At 44.5% G+C, this 17,374-nt stretch overlaps 1 protein-coding gene across 1 annotated transcript; it reads right to left on the bottom strand.

The window, feature by feature from the left end:
* Positions 1-1,442: 1,442 nt before the first annotated feature.
* Positions 1,443-15,882, bottom strand: LOC111228421 (Krueppel-like factor 13). Its single transcript, XM_022754283.1, has 2 exons — positions 15,022-15,882; positions 1,443-4,216 (listed from the first exon to the last, which is right to left on the bottom strand). Exons 1-2 carry the CDS (start codon positions 15,497-15,499, stop codon positions 3,894-3,896), a joined length of 801 nt encoding a protein of 266 aa, XP_022610004.1. The 5' UTR covers positions 15,500-15,882; the 3' UTR covers positions 1,443-3,893.
* Between the last annotated feature and the right edge of the window lie 1,492 nt (positions 15,883-17,374).

Genomic DNA, 17,374 nt, shown 5'->3' with positions numbered 1-17,374 from the left:
TCGACATACATAGAGGTCAGGAAGGTTCCTTTTTCTTATCGCGACCCCAAACAATCCTTTCACTTTCTGACCTGGAGGAATTTTGGATAACAGGCTGACTGGAATAACCTGCATCCTGACATCAACAGAGTATTAAGTGTTTCTGATTAAAGGGGTGAACCCCAATGAGCGGGGTTAAAATGATGTTATTTTAAGCAATAATGGTGCCTTTAAACAGCCCGGCGAAAACAGTCAACCTTAATGCTGTGATAAATTCAAAAGAACTGCTGAAATGACCTGAAGACAATGGAAACTCTAGAAAAAAAAAAAAAAACACAAAACAAAAGAACAGATTATACACCTTTCTCCAGAGAGGTTAATAATTATTTGACAACAAAAGCAAGTACAGTAAAAATGGACATGTACAAAACTGTGTTCAATGGCCTTTTGTGTTGAATTATTCAAGTAGATTTGGTACAGTGAGAATAAAAGTTATGAGACTCTGCCTGTGGAGGCCTATATGTCACTGGAGCAGTCTGGATGGATGGATAGACTGGGATGTTTACACTGTCGCAGTCAGTTTGTTTTCAGATGGTTGGAGCTTCCTGTCGCCTACTGTACAGTAAGTCCACCGACACTAATGGTCAAGGGTCTTTAAAGGGGCAGTTCACTTCACTGAAAACAGCGTCCAGAGTGCCCAGTGCTTACTAAGGCGTATAGCAGGACTGTTGAATGTTATGAGGACATACTAGGCAGGAGCTGGGCCCGTACAGAGGCGTTCCTGTGTTTCCAGTGTGGTCGGACACTGACCAGCAGTGAGCACTAAGCACCCAGGAACACCGTGGGAGGCTGGCAGACATTTGTGTGCAGCAAACTGATGTTAAAACAAAATCCACAAACTGTCCCATATCTGCTTTGCGGATGTCGACCCTGAGGTAAATGTGCAGATTATGGATTAAGAAGTGATTCATGAAACCTGCTTGAGGGTGAGCCACTCAGATTTTTTTTTTTTTTCTGCAAGAGAAAGTTACACTACAAACCAAGTCAAAAATTGACTATAATAATTTAAAAAAAAGCCATGGATAGAATAGATACCACAAAAAGCTGCTCAACAGCAATTTGAAGAACTTGTTTCTTGAAAATCAAAGTTTTATTTTTTTCAGAAATGGTAAAACCCTCTCAGTGCTTCTTCCACTGAGAGCTGCTTATCAGTGGCATTCAAAGTGTCATCTTGCAGCCGGGAAACTTACTTTACATCTCACAGAGGGTTGTTTTTTTTGTTTTTTTTTAACATGTGGTGTTTTTGAGGAAACTACTGCATTCGATCTAAATAAGCGATGTTTTCTTTCTGGAGGATGTGACAGAGCTGATTCTTCACAACTTTAAAGAGAGATGGCTGCTGCAGAGACCGGGGGGGTGGGTGGGAGTGGGGGTGGGGGGAGTGGGGGGGGGACAAGGCCTGCCATTCATGAATTTACACCTGCCAGACCGCCTCGAAAACCCCTCTACACTCTCGGGCCCAAGTTGTTAACATGCACATAGTGTGAAGCGCGAGACTGCAGGGTGAGAGAGTCCGACAACTTGTTGGTAAGATGAAGCTAGCACATGCAATTCATGATGACAACGGTCTGGAGGGGTCTGACAGAACCACACTACATGGTTGAAACTATTTCCAACCATAGCGCTGGAGCATTAAAAGAAAATGTAGGCATAACACAGACTGGCGGGGCTGCAGCAGTTTTGATAGTGGTGCCCGTTTCCATGGAAGGTTTACTGTGCCTTTTGCCTGACTTATTGAGGCATGTCTGTCTAGAAAACACAAGTCAGCTTTCTCACGGGACATCTGAGCTTCACAGGCAGGACAACGTGAGGCTGGTGAGCACTGCACTTTGCTGATATGTTCATTTTGGTTCAGATGTTTTTACAACAGTTTAAAAGCCCCCCTTGTTGTGAGAGAGAAGTTTGAAAGCAGCTGTTTTGAGCGCTTGGGTTCATTTGGTGAGAATTTGGAGCGACGTTTTCCTTGGCATTGTGAAATCTGACTCTCCGGCATGGAGTAGTGGATTTCTCCCTGTGCTTAGGATGGAGTTGGGTACATCCCACCCACACTGCCAGCATTGTCTAGGTAGTACTGTTGTTCATACACTTCTCTTTCTACTCTTATCCTACAGGTTGGATCAAACCACTAATTACAGCCATTTTTCCACTCACAGTTCCTACAGTTGGAGGGAGGAAGGGAGTTGGGGGAAGGAGGAGAAGGAGGAGGAGGAGACGAGGGGGAGGGGGGGGGTGTCTGCGGCTGGGTGTCTCCTCCTCTGTGCTGCTCAGCTCATGATAAACCTCTCCTCTTTTATCAGGACCTGCCCCCTCTTGCCTGTCTTTTGCAGATAGCTGCTTTGTTCACTCTGTGCTCCACCATGTTGCAGCCCAGCCCAACGCTCTGCCCCACACTCTGGCCTACGTTTGACTCCCAAAATTAGGTGACCTTATGCAATTTGGCAGGTTTCGGAGCATCACCGCTCTCTGACGGGACAGGTAGAGCCAGAGGAGCGAGGGAGGACTCCCCGGGAATGGCATGTTCGCACTCCTCCTCCTGCGGGCTGTGAATAGCTTCTTGTGGGATGCAGCTGTTTCCTCCAGGGAGGCCACAAAAGGCAGAGGCAGGAGGAGGGAAGTGAGCGGGCTGTCTGGCTCTACCTGTGATACTGCCAACCACCAGCCCCAGGCCTCAATGAAGGGCGGCTTACAAGACTGAGTAGAAAGCTTTCTTTCACTCTTGTCTTTGGTACTTTTTCCTATGTGCTTGCGAGATGGATAAACATTGTTTCAACTAAAGTCCCTTTGTGTCCACTTTGTGTGAAATACTGGCTGATGATACAGCACTTTTTATTTTTAAAAAAGAAGCATGAACAGCTGCTTTGAAACTTAACTGTCTCTATTTAAAGGTTCTAAAGTTTCTTCAACTGAGTATATTTATAAAAACTGTTCACCCAATATAATCCCGATCCTCCCACAGTGCAGATTTACACAGTATATACTGCACACTGCTGTTTAATGAAGTACATATTTAACCCAGTGTAATGGCAACTGAATATTAACATTGCAGTGGAGGAACAGATGTATTTTGTTTACTGAGGCGAGGGTTTGGGGACCGATTTCATAACACACAGCATTTACATTACATATGAATCCCCAGAACACAAGGGAGAACAGAACCGGAGTTTTGTGTACGATTGACCGTGTGACCGTAGGGCTAGTTTCCTCGAGTGTGAAAACCAACAAAAAACAAAGAGTGCAAATTGTGTTGAGTGTAAGGCTGCTATATATGTACTGTATGTTTCTCTTCACCGTGTTCATTCTTTCAAGCTAACAAGGCCATCCCTGAGCAGGGCGTAAAATTCAACCCCTGTTGAATTTCAGAGTAAAGTGATGAGTATATTGTGCAGTCAATGTGAGTACTGTTAAGTACTGTGGTATTACAGAAATAGCAACTGTCTTCAATCCTGAGGTGTGTGTGTACCCCTTCTCCTCACCTGTTCAGAAAAATAAAGAAAAACAAACAAACAAAAAAAAAAAAGAATTTTTTTGATAAGACTTGTCAGGGTGTCTTTTCTTTTTCTTCCAAACCTTGTTTAGCTGACTGCGAACGTACATTGGACAACTAGCCATCATCAGAAGCTAAAAAAATACAGACATATGGTACAGAATGTAAATATTGCCATCTGGGAAAGGCATTACCTTCTTTTAGGATCACACAAGTAATTGCACTACAATAAGCAGTTATGTACAGTATGGTACACCACAGCAAGCGCAGGAATAGCAAAGGGGGGTTGCTGACAACTGTGCAACACAAGTGTTATGACAAAAACACAGGCCTCACAGGTCGGAGGCGGAAAGTGCGACTGGGTTTCAGTTTAAGGCGAGTTGGCTGGGCTGAGGGTGGGGCTGAGGGTGGGGCTGGAGGCATCTGAGCGGCTGTAGTCGCTGAGGGAGCTGGGACGTGTTGTGTTGCCGCTGCTGCCGCTGCTGCCGTGAGGCCTCTTCAGCATGCCGGGCTGGAAATCTGAGTGGCGCCGGGCGTGCTTCATCAGGTGGTCGCTGCGCATGAAGCGCTTGTCACAAAGCGGGCACCCGAACTTCTTCTCCCCCGTGTGGGTGCGGTAATGGCGGGCCAGCTCATCGGAGCGAGCGAACTTCTTACTGCAGTCTGGCCAGGTACATGGGAAAGGCCGTTCTCCTGCAAAACAGAAGAGGAAGGAGAGATGCCGGTGTATTATCACACAATAAAACACAAGACAATAGCAGCATGGCTTGAAGGCCCGTTTATCAGCACTACAGATCATGTGTACTTAACATTCTTTCTTTTCTTTTTAATCCCTGAATGTGTTTTCCAGGCCTTCCAAGCAGCCATTGTTTCCCACTGATTTTAGTCTGATACAAAAATAAACTTATAAATACTGTACTATGATGAATTTCCTATTTCAAGGTCTTCACATGCAAGTTTTAACACTGTACCAGAATAAATGGGAGTCAGTGGCTGCTTGAAAGGTTTAAACAAGACAATCAAACTGCAATTCAACTCAACTGTTCTTGAGAGAACGGCGAGCAGGAATGTAGAGTACATGTGATTTGTATTAAATGGGCCAAAACATGCTCAATCCACCTTAAATACTTTAGTTTTCACCACAGTGTACAATGGGAATCACATAGCGTTTTCAGAAATACTGATAGTGTCAGTGAGTGTAACATGAAACAAATGAAACTCATTGATGCGTTCTTAGTTTCGCACTCTAATCGCAAAACTGCCACCATAGTTAGAGCAGTGACTCATTATGAGATGTTTAGAGGTTAACAAGTCATGTGCACTGCCAGGCACAGTAAGCAGACATATTCCAAAGACAGGTCCTGCTGAACAAGACTGTGCTGTTTTGTGTATATAGTTGACTCTGAGTCATCAAGGAATAACAATTACAAGGTTACAGCTGGGCCTGATGGGTCAGTGAGGTGAGGGGAAGGATATCAAAAACCACCCAAGACATCTTCAAAATATTTAAGAAAAATGTGAGACAAGGCGGCTGTCAGGAGCCGTGGGACTCGGGGTAAATCACCTAAAAATTGGCACTGTGCCGAAGGAGCAGACACAGTTTAATTATCTGAGCTCCAGATGCTAATCACACTCACAATGGTTGCCCAGCCCATTTTCCAACATGCAACTATCTGTGACTCGGCACATGGGAAATTACACCCTCCCCCCTTCCATCAGGCAATAAAAGTGGGCTTTGACACAAATATACCCAAAGCCAGATGGTACTATATATCTTGTGGTTTCCTTCCATTCTGATGTGGAAACAGCGTGCATGGAGCCTACATGTAGCGTTCTGCATCCAGTGGCCAATGTGTCTAATACTGTATTCATTTAGTTCCATTTCACTGAGTTTCTGCCTGACAATAGCTACATCCAGAATTCTAATTTTACCAGCGTGACCTTGCAGCACTATAGCGAAGGGCAGGATGTATTCTTTTAATGTTATGATTTTTCCCTGACAATAAGAATGATGCATCTTCTTTTAAGCCTATATGCCGAGGATTCTAGGTATGAAAAGGAATAGGCGGTGAGATGCGTTAATGTTTACTGGTGGCATGACAAATGAGCACGTAAGAGCAGGCCTGCCAAATACTTTCTTTGTTCTGTGGCTTCCCTCAGGGCCACAATGGAAACAGTGCTGTTCAGCATCAAACAGTCATATGCTACCTGATGCCAGGGAGTCTCAAAAACAAGAACTCAGTGCACAACTAGTCTCGGCAACCCCACCACCCCCACCCCCTATACTGCATGGTTACAAAACATGCAGACAGACAGAGCAAGTCTAGACAGCCCAGTCTGTGTTCCTGCCTCTGACGCCTCACCTCAGCTCCAGACAAACTCAGTCAGCCCTGCCCACTACAGTTCCTCAGGGTTCATACAGAGCTCAGTGTATGTAAACTCTGTAACCGACATATAGACATTTGCATATTGCCCACAGCCTTGTCTCCTTTTTTTTTTGTCAAATCTCTACACTGTTCTTACTCTCCTGCTAAAGTTCACACAAAATAAACACATCTATCTTGTCCTGCATGGCATTAAGAGTTACAATATTTATTTGACCCTGTTTTATATATCCTGGATTACATCCTCCTTGAAGCATAGCTCCAGCAGAAAGGGGAGGCAGTGTAACTTTTAGGGCAATTATCTCTTTGAAGACCTTCACGATAGTCTGATTTCATACCTTATTAGCAAGAGAAGCAGCCTCTGTTGCCACCTGGCACTGCAAAATGAGTTACTGGCTAAAAAAGAAGAGCTAAGCTCTGCAGGCTGCTTAAGGCTAAATAACCAGTGTAACGGATCCAACAACATTAATATTTAACTAGACACCAGAGAGCTAGGCTGAGATATCCAGTCTAACGGCCCTTATACAGAAATGCAGTCATAGTGGAAGCATCAGGTATCCAACATCAACTCACCTATCCAATTATATAGAGCTCCATGACTTCTTAGAAAATGCAGTATTAAGCTGATACACTGCCTATTTTCACCTCATGCTAAACTGCTTTTGGCATTTAGGTCAACAATATAAATATGCATTAAAATCCTGCTGCTTTAATGTAAGCCTTAGAAGATTCACTTGCATAAAGAAAAAAAAAAAACATGCAATTCCCCAATTGATTGTTGCGCTTGTTTCATAACATGAGGATTGGGAGGTTTAAGGAACAAAGACTTTGATCCTGAGTGGAAACAATGATAGGGGCTATTACCCCGTTGTGGTAGGAAGATGTCACTCTCCAAGATATTTTCAATAGACTGCAGCTATTACTCAGCATCTCTGATGAAAAAAAAGAAGAATGCAGCAAGCTACTCCCCTTACCCTGCTGCTCTTCCCATCTAGTCCCAGTGTTGTCACGGCAGGGCCGACGCCAGGCCCCACCGATTGGTTATCCCATCTCTGGCGGAGCGCCACATCCAGGGTGTGGTTTGTCTTTCTCAGAAAGTGTCAGTTGCAAAAGGCGAGGTGAAGTGGGGGTGGGTGGGGTGGGGGCGTAATGAGGGAAGCTTTTCCCTAACGAACACAGTGACCCAGTTACCCGTAAAGTGAGTTACATCATGCACGCAAACTGTACCTCTGCTAAGCACTAGTGTCCCCCCTCCAAGGCGATGAGATTATGTCACAGGTACTCTTGTTATATAATTGTTCTCTCTGAGGCCACTGGGTCAGTAAATAAACAGCTCATCTCTGCTCCTCTCCCCCCATCCTCCTCTCATTCATATCTAAGAAGTTTGTACTCCTTGGTTTCTGCAGAAATGGCTACGAGAAATGGAATCTGTCTCCCCAGTGTAAAGAGATGCTGTCTGTGAAGCCGAGATCAAATCTCTTTTTGACGTGAGCAGCAACTCAGAAACTCAACTCGGTCACCTGCTCCAACAACAGCAACCAGCATTTCAAACGAGAGTAGATAACATTCCTGGTGTGTCCTCAGGCATGGGCCAAACTCACACAGTGTACAGCTAAAACCTCTATGTGATTCTGTCATAAGAGAGCTTGAGCAAATAGCTCTGCAGGGTGAGAAAGGCGAAAAAAAAACACAGCTCCTGTGGATACATCGGAGATAACCTTGAAGTTAACTTTGTTCTGCCTGCACAGTGAGAACCAGAACAGGAAATATCTTTTACAGAACTCAGAACAACAACAAGGTGCACGCAGAAACCTGTATGGACTTTTACGAGTAAACAGCCAGACAAAGGGAAAGTAGGGCTGCAGTCAGAGTGTAGATCACAGCTCATTAGAGTTGGAGCTACCTCACTTCAGTGCTGGCTTTGTGGCACAGCCAGCTTGGCATCATGAAATGAGAGGGACACCACTAACTCCAGTGGTAGGGCTCAGCACAATCCTGTAATTTGGTTGCATGTTTACAACAGTCTATGACCTGTAACCAACCAGGAGCCAGCTACGCTGCCAGGAGACATCCATTCATGGGATTTTGGGTAATACTAAAATGACTGCTGAGTCCCTGATCAGCATAAACCACTGGAGCAGACAGGGTTAACCCAACTGTGGCCAGCCTCTCCCTCCACACGCACCATTACATACCAAGATGAAATAAACACAAGCATGTGTGTGCAGAACAATAAATATACATTAAGCCTTTTGCAGCTTTTGCCTCTTTTCATTGTTCACACAGCAGTATACATGCAGGCTTCGCTGGTGCAAAAATAACAACAAAGGCTCTCAAAGTTCTGCGGTCTGTAGAAAAGAAAAAAAAACAAAACACGCTGCTTGATTTGAAACACATCTGAGATCAGAACAACTGTTTACGTGGCTGTTTGTCTATGAAAAATTGACTCAGTGGGAGAGGAGTCAAATTACAGAGAAAATCAGTCAGTCAAAACATGTTTTCACCAAAGCTCCATTCAGAATCTGTCGCAAACAAGAATATGTCGTCTCTGCAGGAGCAACAAAAGACCCTTGGGTGGGTCAGGTACTCGTGATGAGGATCGGCTCAAACTTGTCAGGAGAAAGCTCTGAAAACAGGGAGCATTTGATCTATTATCATCTTTTGTCTTTATTGTGAGGGACCTTGCTTGACGTTGAATAGTCGGGCTCCCCTTGTGGGCCTATAGCTGTCAGGTTGTGAACAATAGCAGCAGCCTCGCTCCCAGCGGGAGAGGCACTCCTGTAATGCATTTCAATCAGACAGGCTGTGCGTACTAACCGTAACTCACTCCCCTTGGTCTGCACTGCACAGGGCTATTGACATTCACCCGGAGACATGCAGCGGGGGTCGAGTGTGACTGTCTGATTCCTGCACACACTTAGCCATACATTACTTCATCCCCTTAACTCTTTAAGGGAAAAGCCGGGATAGCTCGCCTGCATTGACCAGCTCATCACATTTGCCTCAATTAGTTAGAGTGGGCACTCTCTTTCAGCCTTGAGTGCATGCTGAAACAACCTGCAGCCTTGATGTGTTGCAGGCAGTCTCCTTATCTTTTAAACCCTGGTTAAGTAAGGAAATGCAAACAGCTGCAGCCATTAATGGCTGTTTACAGTTGGTCCGTATGAGCAGGTGGGAGCAGGGATGCCCCATCATCCGTGACTCTCACTCACACAGTACAATGTCAGCTCATTCCACTGATGGAGTCTGACACTATAGCTCACATGAGATAGACATACTTACTACCCAGTGCCAAACAAAGAGCCATAGCCCTGCTAGATCCTGAGAGGCCTCACCACACTGCGATAAGAGCAGATACAGGCTGGAGATATTGTCAGCTGTCCCAGTGTTATACCTGATACTCTGATGGGGAGAGAAATATTTTCATGTCTCCCATGGAAAATGATTATGCCCCCCCCCCCAAAAGACTGAACAAAATACTTCTCATGTTGTGCTGGTGACCACACCCCAGTGTGTCGTGGTCTGCCACAGTCTGATTTATCGCACAGAGAAAGAGGACACACCTTACATACTGTAGGGAACATAAACAGCCCTGCTAGAGACAAAACCCCCCCCCCCCTACATAAGCTCCACAACGATTTTCAGCCATTCCTCTCTTATTCAAGTTGTGCTGAACACAACACAGTGGTCACAGTCAGAGTCTAACTCTCAGATGGGACCCTGTGAGTGCCGGGCTGACAGGGGTGTTCTCTGCTGCAGAGGTCACAGCCCTTCAAACGTTAATCAGATTAGCTGCAGATGCAGCTGAATAAATGACCTACATCAATGGAGGGCATTGACAGTGAATATCCTAGTATGTAACCCCACCCCCACCCTGCCTCACTGTATATTCTCCGTCTTTGTACTGCAGAACCCTCCCTTGCAAGTGAGATGCGGTTGGCGGTGGCTGAACAGTAGAGGCAAAAAATGCACAAATGTTCCACAGGTCTGTATCCCTCTCTTCCTGCCGCCAGTAATCAACACCACGCCACAAGCCGTGGCCGGAGCTTGGCCTCGCAACACAACATGCTTCAGCACCTATTTTGCTTTGCAGGCTGAAGAAGGGTGGGAGGGGCTGGTGGGGGGAATAGACAGAGTAGCTTTTATAGTAGTACTCCAGAGCTAACTAAAGAATACATGAGCCCTGTGGGCCATTGAAAGCAGCACAGCCAGGGAACTGCCTGACAGGGGCCTTTCAGTATTATGAGTGTCCACCATGCATGCCTAGCTGCTTAATCACAGTTAAATCATGTTTATATTCCAATATTAGTGAGGAACTATGCTACAGTCTGCTTTGCATGTCCACATGTAGAATAGCATATGGACAGTGCGTGTACCAGAACACGCCTCAGTGATGTCTTTCATGGAGCAGCAACACTGCACCAGAGGATTAGAACAGGCAAGATGGTGGCTCCACTTTGGTTTTATTTACAACCCGAGGATCAAGTAGATTTAACTAATACCTTGTTTCCACTGCGCATACTATACTGTACTGCTACATATGGGCCAACCAGATTTCATTCACAATGTCTTATCTCACAGCATGAGCAAGAGCTATAGGCTCTGTGAGGCTTTACTTAGAGTACAGTGTTGCTTTGGGCTAAACTGACAGCAGCTAACATGCTCACATTGACAATGCTAACGTACACAATGTGCAGCAGACGAATGCCATTCATTTTTGCAGGTATGTAAATGAGGGATTGAACTTAAAACTACAAATGTCGACCTGCTGGTTGCACCAGAGGAAAGGTCACGCGACCGTTAAAGTCATTAGGATTCAAAAACCTCATGGCAATGCATCCCACTATTGTTAAGATATTTCAGTCTAGACCAGTGTGGCGGACTGCCCGACACCGCTAGCATAGCTAAAAACGTATAACTTGTAGGATCACCAGAGTGGAGACAAATGGAAACTGTTGAACATCTCCCGGCTGAGGAGTCACCGTTTTATTACATGTCAGGAGAAATATGGCTCAACTGGGAGGGATGGTGGAAATCCTGCCGTGTGGCATGTAGACAGACTAACCTCTTGTGCCCCAGCAGAGTTTTTGCATATTGCTGTGCCAAGGTCAGGCTCAAGTAAGAGCAGGAAAACCCCATCTCCACCCTGCTACCTCATCACTGCCACCAGCCACACAGGAACACTGTGCACTCTGTGTAGCAGTGCAGCCAAATATAAAACCACTGGCAGAGATGCAGTATATATAATCAGAGACTCCTGTGTCTTTTTTCCATGTGGAATTTGGGATAATTTCACGTTTAAAAAAAAAGTGTCATTAACCACAGTTATTTGACCAAAAATAGAAAGCATGCATGAATAACTGGATCTACATGGCAGTGGAACTGTGCTGCCAGGTGGTGCCACTTATTTTTTTAGGACATACAGTAAAGGGCTTTACAGCCATCTCCCAGTACTAGAGGTACCCCCAGCATAACACAAAAGAGGTCCAGACAAAACGTCAAACCAACTGTAAAATATGTCATTAGGCCCTTTGTCTTTGAGAAATATTGACCCTGTTCCTCCCGGTGATTCAAATAGTTTTCGAATAGGTCTTGTACACTGACAAGATGGCCTTTTGTGAGGCCCAGCTGTGGGGTGGGGGCTGTGGGGGGTGGACACACAGAAGGCCTGGGCTGTTCTTTCTGAAGAAGACATGACTTGTAATGAGCTTGTCAGGGGCCATCTCTCCTTTGGATATGGCAGCCTGCATGACATGACCAAAGCAGAGTAATGAGGCTTCACAGAGAACACTGTGTACTCAATGACCACAAGACACCTCTTGGGAAAGTTGGTCTTTATTGTTAAGAGTCCGTTATACTCTTAACAGAGGGAATCAGAGGGAGAAACCAATTGGTGCTGAGAATTTCCCTCAGGAAGAATCAGAGGCAGCAGTTGGCTTTATGGTCTGCATTTGTTCCATTTGACTATAAAACTGAGTTTATCTGTACATCAGCATTACATGACTGCATTTTCCATACTGCAGGATAAGTATGTGTTGGAGAAAAGCCCCACCTCCCACACCAGGAGATCAGACAAATACTGTCTGGTAACCTTAGACCTCTAAACTGCTGTGGATTCCTCGCCATCAAACTCAGTGCAGCATAATGAGCGATTTAAATTCAGCGTGTTCTCCCATGTCCGCTACATCCTGGTGTCCCTCTACTGTGTTAGAAGAGACGAACTGTGTTTGAAAAGACACCTAAAATGAAACCACTTAGTCTCAACTGAAGAGACCCTTAACCGGGAACTTTTTAATACCTTTAAAGAGATAAATTTCCCAGTTACTCTGGATAATCCCCAGGTCTTGCTGTGGACAGCTTTTCTGCCATGAAAACCACTCACAGCGAGGCTTGTAAATGATCCTGAGTACATTGTTTCCTGAAAAACACAGTTTTTAAATGCTTTAAGTGCTGTAAATGAACTTTTATTCACCTCCATTGCACTGGAGTGGCATCAAAAGTCTCATTAGAAGAATTTTCAAAACCTAGGCAAAAAAAACCAAACCTGAAACTATTTTTATAGCGGAGGTAATCATTACTGCAGGGTGAAGTTCGCTTTGTGCTTGTAATGGGACTGATTTTTTTATGTACTGTAGACATTGCACAAGAAATACACTGTAGCTCAGGTTTCAGCTCCTCTTACACTCTGACAAATCACACACACAAGGGTTGCAAAAGCTGGGATGATGAGGCTTTGGGCGTTAGAGAAGTCAAGTGAGGACGCCTTGTCCTTAGCTCTTTGTTTAGTGTCTATAACAGTGTTTCCCCCCTCAATTAGATAGCGGTGTTTGGCTGGGACTGACTGGGCTCCCATCCATTCTCTCTTGACTCTGCTAGTAGGGGCTGAGGGGAAGCACACTGCCAGAGTCTGGCTCTATGAAAGCACTGCAAGCAGCCTGGCTGAACTCAGATGACCCACATTCTGGGACTATCCAATCAAATAAGCAGAGAGAGTCATTATTATCAGAATTTATGGGACACAAACCAATCGTGAAGCCAGACGCCGGAGCATATCCAAACAGAAAGGCAGGCGAAAGGAAACGCTTAATAGGCAAAGAGACAAGGGCTGGGCTAATATGGAGCAATAAAGCTGCACTAAAAACACATGGTTGGGGCTGCAGGGAAGTGCACTGTGTGCTGGAGGCTGGCACACTGAGAGCGCTGCTGCAAGTTTGGCTGAGACGAGGCAGCTGAACTGAGATGACTCACGTTTTGTGACCGTCCTCATTATCAAAAATTATAGGATACAAACCAATCACAAAGCCAGACACAGGAGTGTATCCCAAAAGAAAGGATAAGAGAAGAGACAAGAGCAGGGCTAATAGACTGTAATAAAGCTGCACTAAAACACAACTGTGCAGAGGACACACAGGCAGTTATTATCAGCATTATGGACCCCTGCTATATGTACATATGTCAAATCATTCTCTTAGCTTGTTCTTTGTGACAAACACTGGTTATACACCACAGCTGTCAGCACCAAGCTGCAGCTGATGGGTAAAAATGGACAAAAATACAAAATGCAGACACAGGATTAACCTCCATCTACAAGAAAAAGCACCATATATCAGGCCTATGGAGTCTTACAGGGTTACTTTCACTTTTAAAGTTAGGCTTTGTTATTTCAAAGGCATATGGTATCCATATGAAATTCTTGTATAGGATAATAAAGCTGGTGATATAAGGATACAGGTCAGTCAAAAAGCCAGAAAGGGGAGTGTAAGGAGGGAATAAAAGAAAGGTTTTATAGGCAATGAGACAAGAATTTACCTGTGTAAAAGAGGGTCACAGATGTTTAATATTTGAGACAACTAAGGGGTGAATTGTGCAAGAAGGTGTCTCACATATATACATACACACATATTTCTAGGGAATCTATGAGGCTCAAATATGTGTCAAGTTCATACAAGGCGCTTCTTACGTGATCCGGAGAGGTCTGTTTTGTTTCTGGTCTGTCAGGCATGATGTGTGTGTGCGTGTGTGCGTGTGTGCGTGCGTGTGTGCGTGTGTGTGTGAAGAATGGAGGATAGCGGTGAGAAGAGGGAGTGTGAGCTGCAGTCTACAGAGCAGAAGCTCCTCAGTCGAGGCTCAGCTAGCTGAGTCTGTTGCTGGCCAGATCAGCTGGCAGTCTGTCTAGTGGGGGTGTGGCACATCACAACAAAGGGCTCTGGGCAGACGGACGACTGCACAGCTCTTATCAACCCCCCAATTTGAGTCCATCTACATCTTTTGCCCCTCTCTCTGTAGCCTATCCTGCGGAATGCAAAGCGCAAATATGGAGGTATGGTCCTTCAGGAAGGTCAAACGTAACAGACTGCTGATCTGGAGCGCATTTGATAGCCTTTCTCTCTGCAGTGTGACGGTACACTCAAGTCTACTGGATTGAGCTTGAAAACTTTTTTTGTTTGTTTTTTTTTTTTGCATGCCCGCATTAGTGCACACTTGGTGGTATTCTGTGATGCGCACATCACATGTCGTCGAAGGGGTTTAAAAATGAAAAAAAAATTTTAAAAAATTCTCATGTTGCCATGAGACAAACCAAACTTTACTGGAATCAATGTGTGCAAAAAAGAAAGGTTCGAAATCTGATGTGTGTGATTTGTTCCTGCATTTGCACTGCAGTTTCGGTTTGTACACACTGTCCAATGCAGGGGGGTGGGTGGGGGGTGCAAGAGGAAAGCCGTGACAAAGCTCGGAGACTTGAGTGGGAGTGGCACTATTTTCGACCCCCCCCCCCCCCCCCCCCCGAAATTAAAAGGACATTTTGCAAAGTTCATGCAACTTAATGGAACAATGCAATTATTAAGCTATGAACCAAATCTGGTTTCGCTGCGCTGTCTGTGCTGGCTATTTCCATTTAGGGTGGATCCGTGAATATTTACACATATGACTCGATGAAACACAGCAGTCAGTCACCTTCCTCTGTACTAATATCGGTTTGAATGTAAGAGAAACCACACTTCTTTTTTTATCAGTGTTCTCAGTTTTAATAATCCCATCCGTTCTCATATAGGCAAAGGTAGCACAATAAGTCATGTTCACAGCAACAAACAATTTGCATCCAATGAAACTGACCTGTATGTGTCCTTAGATGCGCTTTGAGGTGGGATGATTTGCCATAAACTTTTTCACAACCTGAATAGTGGCATTTGTGCTTTTTCTGAGGTGATTCTTGCTCAGTTCGACCTCTCGATCTTTTGCCTCTTTGTTTGAGCGAAGGATCGGAGATGGTGGTAGGTGTGGCAGAGTTTCCATCATCTGTGAGGTTCGGCATGCTCTCATCCTTTATTTTTGCCTGCTCGGCAACATTGTTGGGAGTCTGCTGGTTAAAATCCGCCAGAATCCGCGCCACCACAAAAAGAGAGGAGTTGTCTTTCACCAAAGGCTCTTTGATTTCCTCTCCGTTCTTGGAGGAGGACGGGATTTCTGGTTTAATCTCCCTATTCCCTTTAGGAGCGTGAACAATTGCACGACTGGACATTGAAACAAGGCACTCTGCTGCAAAGTGATCCATTTTGTCTTTGAAACAGCCCCCTCTGCTTCTTAATGACATTCAAAAATAAAAATAAAATAAAATGATGGCGTGTGGGGAAAAAAAAGTACTTGTTCCGTGGTTCCCTTTGTGTGGTGGTGGTGGTGGTGAGGAAGAGGAGGAGGAGGAGGAGGTCGTTCTCATCAGAGAGAAGTGACTTTAGGATCTTACCCGGCTTTCCAATATCATCAACATCCTGTGAGAGAAACGCCTCGGACAAAAAAAAAATGCAGACAAGCCCCCTCAGATAGAGAGAGGGACAGAGAGAGAGAGAGAGAGAAAGAGAGAGAGAGAGAGAGAGAGAGAGAAGAAAAACAAGAAACCCAAAGTCTTTGTTTAGTGCAACGACGCTGGTAACAGGAACTCTAGAAACTTGGATGTGTTAACTCCCATCGCGGCTTCAAACACTCTCCAGCATAGTGAGTGTGTCTCCTGAGCGCCTGTTCCTGCTGGTTGTATCCTTGCTGGGGGCGTGTCGACCGGCAGCGCTCGGCAGCATCGTCAGAGTAGCCGCTCATTCATTGGGCATTGCGTGTCCCCAAATGCACCGAACAATACGAGTTTACTTGAAAGTTTCACCACAGGTTGCACACTGGTTATGCGTTGCAAAAACCCTCAGGAAGAAAACGTTCAATAGAATAGTAATATGATTTTTTTTTTTTTGTTTGTTTGTGTTTTGACGGTGGGTTGGTGGGTGGGTGGGATTATTCTGCAGCATCCTGTCCAAGCCTGCATGCATGTACACTGACAAGTACCATTTGAATTAAATCAATCAATCAATCAATCAAAATAAAATGAATTAAAATGAAATAAAGTAGAATAAAATAAAATAAAATTTAATTGAATTAAAAATAAGATTGGATACGATTGATTAGGGCTCAGACCATTGATTATTTTCACATTGTTCTGCTTATTATTAATTGATTGGAAGAGTGAGATTGTCTAATCTAATTTACCAGATTTTACCAACAGTCCAAACCATTTGATTTACAATGATATAAAACTGAGAAAAACAGCAAATCCTCACATTGAAAAAGAAGAAACAGGGATGCATATTCATTTCCCGTGATGCACTACCAGTAATTGATTAATCGAAAATATAGCCCACGTTTGCTCTCTAAGGATGTTAGTCTATGGGAAATCAGTGTGTAAATATTAAGCAGGATCAATTTCCTCTTTATGGACTAGACATGCAATATCTACCATGAAATAACCTGATGAGGTGACTCTCTGAAGCCATCATGCCACTGACTTCCCCATATACAAATGACCAATCACAAATGAGGAAACAATAACGAAAAAGAGCACAGAGGAACATTTATGGAAGGGAGTTGTCTAGTCTGCAAAATGGGGAGTGCAGTTCATCATCAAAAAGACGTCCCTGATTCTTCGAATGTTATTGTGTCACCTTCTTGGAGCAATCAGCACACTGTGGGGCCTCTGGCCAGCGAGGCGCTGCACCAGCAGTGAGCTCAACTGCTTCCAACTGCCAAATTATTGGCTTAGCCTGCTGAGATTCCACACAGGGAAAATAATTCTTCCTCACAGCCGCTCAAAGGCTTTTAATTACATTCTAGTCAAGGAAGGGATAGTGGTGTAAACATGACTGGCAATAATTGTTACAGTTGTTCAAATTCCTGTCTAACCTGTTCATTAAAGCTTCTTTTTAGTGGATTGCAGTCTTACCAGAGTGCACTGTGAGCTTTGTGAAGCATGATTATTTTTGAACGCACAAGTGCACATTTAAAGACAGAAATGGAAAAGTTGCATCATATTTGTACTGTGTGCCTGGCCAACTCAAAAATGGCATTCAGGAGCTGATATGTGTGAATGACAATGATCCATTTTCAAGTGTAATTTTCTGCTAAATGTGACATCAACAGCTTGTACGTTTTT

The sequence above is a fragment of the Seriola dumerili genome, unplaced genomic scaffold (assembly GCF_002260705.1).
Source record: "Seriola dumerili isolate Sdu_G_001 unplaced genomic scaffold, Sdu_1.0 BDQW01000219.1, whole genome shotgun sequence".
Lineage (NCBI taxonomy): Eukaryota > Metazoa > Chordata > Actinopteri > Carangiformes > Carangidae > Seriola > Seriola dumerili.
This window is presented reverse-complemented; position numbering and strand designations above follow the sequence as displayed.